The following is an 11,312-nucleotide window of genomic DNA, read 5'->3' as shown; positions in this document are numbered from 1 at the left end:
AAGAGGGAGAAAATGAAGTGGACACAATTCCAAGTGTTCCGTCATCAAACACAACTTTCAGCATATATATATATATATATATAAACACTCACATATATATAAGAGTGAAAATCTTTAATTTCGTTCTCATCGAAAGAAGTGAATACTAATTGAGTCACCTTAGATCTTACTGAAGGAATATATAAACACGAAAATGAAGGTTGATCTTGAAGAGATGAATTATGTGGCTTCAACATGTCCAGTCCTATGCAAAAATATATAATTCAGTCGTGTTAAATACAAATTCATGTTTTCAAACACAGGTTAGAGACCATCTCAGAATATTTTTTTTATGGGTTCAGAGAATAATTTAATACACTCAACATATTTAGTGAAGCCAGGGGGAAGGGAGCAAGGGTACATGGTGCAACAACCCAGGTCAGACATTGAAATTCCAACCTCTTATAAACAAACAAGGAAATGAAGACACCATCATTCACTTGAGGTTTCTCCGCCCAGCTAAATTTCTTCTTCATCAGTATGCTTTCTGGGGCTTTCGTGTATCCAAGACGCGGCCAAACATGGCTAATGCATCTCGATGTTTGCGGATGTTTAGAAGACCCAATATCATGGAAATTTCTTTGGCCGAAAAGTTTGCCTTCTTCATAATCATATTGACAAGCTTGATAAGGGTGTCCTCCATGGACAAAGCACAAAGCCCTTCAGCCAGCATCTGGAATGTAAAGAACTCTGGCAGGAATCCTTTCTCAGTCATCTCTACTAAAAAATCAACGGCATCTCCAATTGGCCCTCCACTGGAACACAGGCCTCGAAAAACAATCTTATATGTGACACCATCTGGAGGATCTTCTTTCTCCATCATTTCTCTAAAAAGTCTCATTGCTTCTGTTGTCCTCTTTCGTTTAAACAGTGCTTGAACGACAGGGTTATAACCCCGTGGCGCCAGAACCATTCCTTTTGTCTGGACAGTTCTGAGAAGCCTAGTTGCGACGTCAACTCTACCAGCCTTACATAACCCCCAAATTAGGGTCCCATAGGTGACTGCATCGGGTTCACAGCCACTTGAAGTCATGGTCTGGACAATATCTGCTGCCTTCTTTATGTCACCTGCCCGGCAGAAATATTGAAGCAGGGAATTATAGGTGAATTTGTCTGGTTTCAATCCTTCCATTATCATTTGGTCCATAAGCTGAGCAGCCTCCTCAACCCTCTTGCTCTTACAAAGACCATCAATAAGGCTATTATAAGTCACAGAATTTCTAGAAACCCCTTGAAGCTCCATCTGATCAAAAAGCTCCTCTGCTTCTTCAATCCTCTTGTTTTTGCAAAGCCCATCAATCAAAGTACTATAAGTAACTGCATTCCGCGCGCAACCTCTCAACTCCATTTCTTTCAGTAAGCTAAAAGCTTCATCTAGCCTCCCTCTAGAACAAAGGCTACCAATCAGTGTATTGTAAGTGAACTCATCAGGCTGACAACCTTCATTTTTCATTTCCTCAAACAGTTCCATAGCAGTTCCATGCTTACCAGCTGAGCAGAGGCCCTGTATCAGAGAAGTGAATGTACAGACGTCAGGCAAAATTCCCTTGCTCCTAAGAGCACGAGCAAGTTCGGTGGCTTCATCAACTTGGTTTTCCTTACATAAGGTGCTTATCAAAGTGTTGTAAGTGACGTTGTTTGGTGAACACTCTCTTGCAAACATCAAATTAAGAACTTCCACGGCCTCTCTAACTTCGCCCAATTTACACAATCCAGAAATCAGACTGTTGTACGTGAATGTGTCTGGATCAAATCCCTCCTCAAGCATTACATCCACTATCTCTTGGGCATGCTTAACATGCCCTGCCCTGCACAGACCATTCACCAAAGTATTGAAAGTGAATTGATCAGGACAGAATCCCTCAATAAGCATCTCTTGAACAAAATTTAGAGCTTCCTCTATTCTACCCTCTTTGCAAAATCCATGAATCAACAAATTGACTGTTATATTGGTGGAGGGGCACCCAGCTGCCACCATTTGCTTTCTCATTCTTAATGCACCATCCATATTCCCTTCCTCAATAAAACCCTGCATTAGGGTTGTGAAAGTTTTCTCATCTGGAGACAACCTGTACCGAGGCATATCCTCCATCATCAAAATCGCAGGCCTAATTTGATGTGCTTTACAAAGAGCCTTTATCAAGATATTGAATGTCGCAACATCAGGCTTAATTCCCCTACTAAACATATTATAATGCGCAACTTCAACTAATTTCAGTTTGTTTCCATCAACAAGAACATTCAACAAGAAATTATAAGTAAGTGTGTCCAGTTTCAACCCGAAATCTCCTTCCATCATACTAATAACACCAAGAATTTCATCAAATGACTCCAATTTTGCAAAGCTCTCGATAAAAATCAAGAAAATACCTCTACTAATCTTGCAACCGGACAGCTTCATTTCTTGCAGAAGACGCCTCATTGAATCGAAGTCACCCACCTTACCGAGCTTGCGGAGAATCTCTTCGTATATGGATGAAGTGGGTTCGAAATTGGGCTGCTTCGACGCCCACCGGAATATGCGAAGCGCCGATTCTTCATCATTTTCGCGACGTAGGGCCTGGAGAAGTTGCTTTGCGGTGAAGTTCGGCGGAAGAACTTGAACTGGGAATGAAGAAACGGCGGAGAAAGGACTTGAGCTGGAGGTTAGTGGTGCAGTGAGCTGTTCGTGATTTTGTGTAGATGCAAAACATGTGAGATTGGAGGGCTTAGAGGTTAAGGAGAGAGATTGTGAGTGCTTTAGACCAGAAGGGAGAGCCCAAAGGCAGCATTTCAGGGAAGCTGAGAAAGCCATGGAGGCAATTAAACAAACAGGTACACTGCGATAATGTTAAGCAAATTGAAGGATAGGGGATATATGAAGGTAGTTTGCCTTTCCAACGCTGTTTGAACTGTCTGGCATAGACGGAGAGGAAGAAGAAGACTGTCTCACATGGACAGATAGAAAGAAGAAGAAGAAGAAGAAGAAGAAGCAGAAGGGATTTTTCCTAACGTGCTGGTAGCGTGGCCGTCGGGCTAAATATTAGGATTAGATGAGAGTAGAGCACATACGGCGCCATTTTCTATCTCCCAGATCCCATGGAACTTCTTTAAAGAAATATTTATTATAAAAAAATAATTAAGAATAGCTTAAAACTTCTTATTAAAAAATATTTTCTACAACAATATTAAATTTTTATAAATGTTGATAATAAGGTTTAATTGAAAAAAAAAATACTTGACATTACAAGTGGTGTCAAGTTATTTTTAAAATAAGTACTGAGTATATATATTGACAAAATAAGTGATTTAAGGACCAACTTCATTCTAATTGTCATATGAACTTAATTACTTCTTTTTCATCTGATTTTGCCTGCTCCAACTTTATAGATTCAAATGCGTGACTTAAGGTCTCATGTTATCTTTCATAGAGATTTTTAGTTTTTTTTTTTTTTTTTTTTTTCTAACTTTGTATTTTCTCTTCATGTTACTTCATCAAAATATTCCAAAAAATAAAAAAGAAAAAATCATTAAAACAAAAAAAAACAAAAAACACAAGACTTAAATAATTCTCCTTTCAAGTTCAAGACTCTTTACTCTCTTCCAAAGGCAATGAAATATTTTTAGTCCTCACCTGTATCGGCTCTGAGGGGAGTTATTCTAACAAGGTCATCTCTTTTGAAGATTTTATTAGACATTCATAAGTCATATCCAAATTTTCTAATGTTCTGTTAATTTTATACATTTATTTATTTGTTTAGCTAATTTTAGGGAGTTAATTAAAAGATTACTAAATTTAATTTGGGGATAATTCTAAATTAATTAAGTACCATTCATAGAACGAGTGTGTAGGGAGTGCAAATACCTTTCCCTTGCATAACCGAACTCCCGATCCCAATCCTCATATATGTAAAATGATACTGCTGGTTCCTTGGCCTAAGTTTAGTTTGGTGACCAATTAAATGAGCAGTAATTAGGTATTCTAACCGCACCAAGGAAAATAGGTTAGTGGCGACTCCAAATTAAAATTTTTTTTTTAAATCACATGTTTTATTCCCTCGCCTCCCGGGACTCCTTTCGGGACATTGCGACAATAAGCAAGAACTCCCTCACTCCCTCTAGTCTTTCCCTCTCCCTATTTATAGGCAAACCAAGATTAGAGTTTCTTTAAACAACACAAAATCCCTAGATCATCTCTAGGAGCATGGAAAATTACTTCCTTGCCTCTCTGAGGGTGCTTAGAAGTGCCCAAGAGGTCATGCTAGCCCAAAATAAACTAGCTTAACATGAATAAAGGCCCAAATTGTCGAGTTGAAGCTTTAAGGAGCCTATGAAATGCTACTGAAGTTGCGCGAGGCACTAAAAAATAATTTGAACCTTTTAAGTGCATGTTAATCAAGGAAAATAAGCCCTAGTAAAAAATGTGCATTGACAAAACAAATTTTGCATATTGAAAAAATAGAATGACCATTTTTCTAAGCTCCCTTGAATTTGAAATTTGGGATGTTATTTGAGATAGATACACCCCTTGTGATGACCCAAAAATTTTCATTCAATTTCTCTGATACCACTTGTAATAACCTGAATATTTCATATTATAATGATCACTAATACAAACAGCGGAAGACCTTAAATGCAAATTACTAGAATACTTAACAATCCCAATATAACGATATCAATCTCATTATCACAATAAAGATTTGAACTCATTAGAACATAAATATAATAATATAATTCTAAACACGACCTTCTATCCCATCCATGCTTCACTGCACTTTAATCACTATTATACTCCACATGACATCTGAAAAATATTGGATAATCATGGGGTGAGATATATCTCAGTAAGACGGAATAGATTATCGTTAGTATGTGGAAAATGAGTTTTAGTGTAGTAAAAACACATCCATTAATTAATTTAACTTTAACTGTGAAATTATGTAAAACTGTACTCACACCTATATATTTGATAATACTTACTTTTTTTCCTCAAAACATGCTCTGATTTAATAAATGCTTCGATTTAATAAATTTCCCTGTGTACATAAATTCATATATATGCATAAAAGAACCACCCTGAATGGATAATCATATAACATCATGTAGTAACCCCACATGATCGGGTTGTGCGGTCTGAAGACTGGATTTAGCCATGGCTAGTCTATCACGAGGCTAAGTCAAACATACTATACTCTGAAGTACGATTTGCCTACCTAGTTGGTCCAGACTCCAGAGGATACTCTACTATTCTCTAACCAAATCAACTATCAATCGCCTCCACTTTTACAACAGTGTGACTGCACTAACATATCTCTATAGCTACGGTACCGAACGTCATTTACATCTCTGGTCCATCAGGGTTCTTAAATGATATAATGTAATTTCATAAAATAAAAATAATAATATGATCTCATTTTCATAGGTCTGTATAAAATCTGACATGCTCACAATTCTGTATAAAATCTGTTATATCATATCTCTGTATAAAACTGTCATTTCATACCTCGACATAAGCCATCTGAACTCCGCATAAAGCCATCTAAACTGTCATTTCATTACTATATAAAAACCATCATGTTTAATCATACAATAATAATTATTCTCATGCCACACAATTTGACTAATAAATAAAAATATAATAATTGCCAGATTTGATTAATAAATCATAATATAATAATTTCTTGATTTGACTGATAAATCATAATATAATAACTGTCTGCTATGATTGATAAATCATAATATAATAACTGCTTGGGAAAAATATATTTTGCTCAAAATAAGGGTATGATTAATTTCATCTATTTAATTTAATTCCATTATATTCTAAGAAAACCCAATATACTCTAATCCCTACCGTTTAATTTAATTCCAAATTATTCCCAATAATATGATATAGTCCAATCCATGCAGTTTAATTTAATTCTAAATTATTCCCCAAAAATATGATATAATCACCAAAAACCATAGTTTCCATATGCTTGAATAATTCAGAAAATCATATATAATATTTCTGTATCCATATTCTTAATTTAATCGATTCAATTTCGAAAATAAACTGACATAATATTTTACTTAGCTCAAAATATCTAACTTTTCCTAAATACACGTATATATAATATACCAAATTATTATTTTTCCTAAGCCTGATTATTCAGAAAATCATATATAACAATCCTGTAATCAAAGACTTCATTTTAATTAGTTAAATTTCCAAAAATGTTTGACATAATCTATTCCCTTTACCTTAACCCTGCAGTGGTGCCTACGATGCCTAAACGACGAATCCACTCTGGTTAAAACAATCAGGTGTGGAGTTAGGACCCAAATATGATGTTCGTTTTTCAATTCGGTGGAGAAATGTCAAGAAATTAAAAGAGAGAGAGAGAGAGAGAGAGAGAGAGAGAGAGTGAGAGAGATAGCGCTTGAAGCGAGAGAGAGAGATGTCGCGACGTCCCGGGGGCGCGTGTGCCCCGGGCGGCGAAATTAAAATCAATTTGAATTTTCAATTAAAAAGATGAAAGTGTTGGAGTCGCCACTAACCTTTTAGTGTGGTTAGAACACATGATTACTACCCCATTAGGGGTAGAATCGGTCTACATTACCAGAGTTGGGGTCGGGAGTTCGGTTACGCAAGAGGAAGGTACGAGCACCCCCTACGAGCTCGTTCTTATGAACGGTACCTAATTAATTTGAAATTATCCCTAAGTTAATCTAATAAGTCTTTAAATTACTCCTTTTTATGAACTTATAAATACATAGGAAAAATAAATAAATATATACATATATATATATATATATTCCCTCAGAGCTTAGGGTACGTGAAGCCCAAAGGCTAATACCCCCCCGCAATTAAATCATAGGGATTATGAGTAAGAAAATATACTCCCAAAATTTTGAAATTGTATATAGAATTTTTATAGGAAAATACTTAGTATGGGAGGTTTTAATATATATTAATAAGACAATAAACTAAGAAATTAAATTACCATAATACATGTAATAATAATAGGGATACATATATGCTATATATACTATATAATAATAAATTGTTTATAACACCTAATAACTTATCCTAATAATAAACCAACCTAATAGATAGTAATAATACACGCATCATAATAGTAACAATAATGTAACTCATATCATAATAATACTAAACTTAGAATAATAATAATAATGATACTACATCATACGTAATAATAATAACAATAATACTAATAATGACAATAATACACTACCATAGAATAAGATATTAACATCCGATAAATATAATAATAACAACCTGGAAATAATCAAAACCTTAAAGTTAATATTCGATATATACACATATGGAAACAATTAATCCCTATGGAAACAATTTGAACCCTAAAATAAATGAACAAAATGTAATAATAAATATGGAAGCAACTAATGTAATTATGGAAGCAAATCTACCCTAAAACTAATATGCAAAAGGCAAAATAATAAATATGGAAATAACTGAAATTATGGAAACAAATCGACCTAAAAATTAACATGTTAATAAACAATAATATATGTTTAAAACAATTAATGAAATTAATGCAATAAATCAAACCTAAATAATATATAATAATAATCAAAAACCCTATAACAATATAACTGACCTAATATACAATATCAATATAACAATAATGATAACCCAAAATATACAATATCAATATGACAATGATGAAAACCATAAAGTAACTATATAATAAGATCGACTAAATATTAACATGATAATTATATCAATAATAAACAATAATATCACATGAATACACAATACAACAATAATATTACATAAATATATATACTTGAACGTAACGTTGAGATAACCATAATGATAATCTAAAACATACTATTTTAATAAGACAATTATGAAAACCATATAACGGTTATATTGTAAGGTCACCTAAATATTAACATGATGACTATAACAATAATAAACACTAATATCACATGAATACATAATGCAACAATAATATTACATAAATATATATACATGCAACTTAGATATACAATTACAAGATGCAACCAATAATAACATAAATATAAATATATAAGGTTATAATAATAACAATCACATATGTATGTAAAAATATATATAAAACAAATATGCAACATAATAATAATAATAGGAAAAATAAATATACATAAACCATATATATAACAATATTACTAATACAAAACAGATAACAGTAACAGTATAATCAATATAAAATATATGTGTACCTACTTGCCTATATACATATATATATATATATATATATATATTAACACTAATCCATAAAACAATTGTGTATATCTGTGAGTGAGGGTGGTCTGTGTGTGCACAATGTGCGTGAGTGTGTGCAGAGATCAGGGAAACTCACAACAGGCTTACCGTGGGCTGACAGAGAGGAGGCTAGTGGCCGGAGGATGGGCGATGAGGCTGTGATGGCGGAAACGGCGAGTGGTGGGACTGACAGTGACGACGGCGGCTGCTGGGTTGCCGTGCGTGGCCGGAGGCTGATGTGACGGGCGGTGGTGAGGAGGACTGACCGGTGGTCTGCGGGTGTTGCTGTGCGTGGGTGTGGAGACTGTGAGCAGGGAGTGGCGGCGGGAAGAGGCGGCAAGGCTTCTGGGTGTCTCGTGGAGGTTTGCTGGAGATGGGCGTTGTGAACGCCTAGGATCGCAGCCAAAGCGACTGGTTCAAAGTTGCAGAGGCTCACCGGACGTGACTTGGTCATGCACGAGCAGCGGGTTACCGAAGGTGATGGTCGTACAGCCGGGAAGTTGGCTGGATGGTGGCCGTGAGTGAAAGAACGGAGAGAGGGAGAATGGAAGGACCGTTGCCACCGGGAGCGCTGCACAGCAGCGAGAAAAATATCTTCGGGTTTTTGGCTTCCGGTCCCCCCTTGCGCTGCCTTTGTGCGCCCACTCACCTTTTGGCTGTGTTCCTCCTTGCCCTCATATATAAAAAAAATTGGCAACCCTAAAACAAACCTTCCCTTTTTGATTTGATTTGATTTTATTTTTCTATGCTTTTGGTAATAATGAAGAGGGAAACAATATTAATAATAATAATCAAAATAATACAAATATCAATAAGGTAATAATAATACTACTAAATAGTAAATAGTAATAAATAATTATAGTAAGAAAATAATAAAGATAAAATAATAATAATAATATTAATACTAATAAAAATAAAATAATAATACTATTATTAAAAGTAATAAATAATAATAATAATAATGATAACATAATAATAATAATAATAATAATAATACAAAAAAATAAATGAAAAATACAAGTAATTATAGTAAAGTAAAAATAAAATAAACGTACTAGTAATAATAAATAAAAATGAAAAATAATAATAATGATAATAGATATGCTAGTAATATAGGAAAATAATAAAATATAATAAAAATAATAAAAAAATAATAATAAAGTATTAATTTTGAAGAAAATAATAATAATAATAATAATAATAGTAATAATAAGGTAATGGTAAAAATAGTAGTGGCAATAGTAATAATCCAAAATAATTATAGTAAATTAATAATAATAATAAATAATAAAAATAATTATAAGAAAGTAATAATAATAATAATAAAATAATAACAAAAAGGGAACCCCTTGTTCTATTTGGTTAGGGCAAAAATAGGGTGTCTACAAGAGAGATGGAGTGTACCGCTTTGGGGGCTCAAATCTTTAATTGAAATCCAATTTGAAACTTTCTTGAAGTTTCAGGAAAGTTTTACGTATATATATAATTATATATATAAATGTTGTATATATATATATATACACACACACACACACACAAATAAGTTTTATATCATTATTTTATTTATTTATTTATTTAATTTAATTTAATATAATAATAATAATTTTTTTAACATTTCCATGCATATTATTTTTGGAATCATTACATTCTCTCCTCCTTATAGAAATTTTATCCTCGAAATTTGTTGAATATACCCCAAATAAAATCCATCGTTAACCCAACAAGTTTTGAGTTAATCTTGTAAACAACTTTATTAAAAACTGATAACTGACATGAACCGATGGATTAGACATCCTGGTTTAATACCCCTTGCTTCAGCACCAACACTCGACAACTTTAATTCTCATTTCCAATTCCTAAAGATCTAACAACAACATAATCTTTCTCTCTCTCACAGATAATATATTCTAAATCCTTCTTCAAAAATGGTACCTATAAAGTCAATAACCAAATTACAATACGGTTAGGATCCCTAGTAACCACCCCCTTATCATCCTTTAGCTCCAAAAATAAAATTCCTTCTGAATAAAGATGTATTTAAAGCCTTTATCGTTTGATTACAGTTCAAATTTGTTTCCATATAAGTATGAACGGTACAACTTTAATGCAAACATAATAGCAGCTAATTCCAAGTCATGAGTCAGGTAATTGCACTTGTGAGGCTTTAGGTGTCATGATCCCTAGGCAACCACCTTTTCCTTGTCAACTTGATCAGTGGCACAAACATTTTAGAAAAAATTCTGTACAAACCTACGATAATACCCTACCAAACCCAGGAAGCAATGAATTTAGGCCACATTTTTAGCTGTTTCCCAACTTCATACAACATCAACCTTAGAAGAATCAATAGATAACTATTCTTTGATTATGACATAACCCAAAAATTTCACACTAACTGTCCATAACTCTTATTTCCCGTTTAGCATATAACTGATACTCCTATAATGTTTGTAAAATTAATCACAAATGTTGTTCATGCTCTTCTTGAGTCTTTGAATATATCAAAAATCATCCATAAAAACTATAATACATTGATCCAAGTATGGTTGAATAATTTGTTTCATCATATCCATGAAAATGTAAGGTGCATTGGTAACCCCAAATGGTAACACATAGTGATCATACTATGTACTAAATTCCATCTTTGGGATGTTTAATTCCCAAATCTCAATTGGTGATAATTTGATTGTAAGTCAATCTTTAGAAATTTTGGGATTTTTCGAATTGATCAAACAGTCCACCAATTCTTGGAAGTCGATACCAATTCTTAACGTAACCTGATTCAACTTCCAATAATCAATGCATAGCCTCAAGGACCCATTATGTTTCTTAGAAAATAACACGGGTGCAATCCATGGTGATACACTAGATCGAATAAATTCCTTGTCGAGGAGATATTCTAGTTGCACTCTAGGTTGCATTAGTTCAACTAATGTCATTCTATATAAAGCAGTCGATATAGGCTTTGGTCCTAGCACCAAATCAATATTAATTTCAATCTCCTTTTGGAGGCAGCCCC

General features: G+C 33.6%; 1 protein-coding gene across 1 annotated transcript; it reads right to left on the bottom strand.

The window, feature by feature from the left end:
- Positions 1-289: 289 nt before the first annotated feature.
- On the bottom strand, positions 290-3,111 carry LOC131160593 (pentatricopeptide repeat-containing protein At3g53700, chloroplastic). The gene has a single exon (XM_058116425.1). The coding sequence runs from the start codon at positions 2,831-2,833 to the stop codon at positions 515-517; it is 2,319 nt and encodes a 772-aa protein (XP_057972408.1). The 5' UTR covers positions 2,834-3,111; the 3' UTR covers positions 290-514.
- Positions 3,112-11,312: the final 8,201 nt, after the last annotated feature.

Source organism: Malania oleifera, chromosome 7, assembly GCF_029873635.1.
Source record: "Malania oleifera isolate guangnan ecotype guangnan chromosome 7, ASM2987363v1, whole genome shotgun sequence".
NCBI lineage: Eukaryota > Viridiplantae > Streptophyta > Magnoliopsida > Santalales > Ximeniaceae > Malania > Malania oleifera.
The sequence above is the reverse complement of the archived record's forward strand: the minus strand, read 5'-3'. Positions and strand labels throughout refer to the sequence as shown.

Bases quoted from the DNA above. Each gene is read 5' to 3' on its own strand.
- LOC131160593 (XM_058116425.1), bottom strand. From the start codon at position 2,833: ATGGCTTTCTCAGCTTCCCTGAAATGCTGCCTTTGGGCTCTCCCTTCT.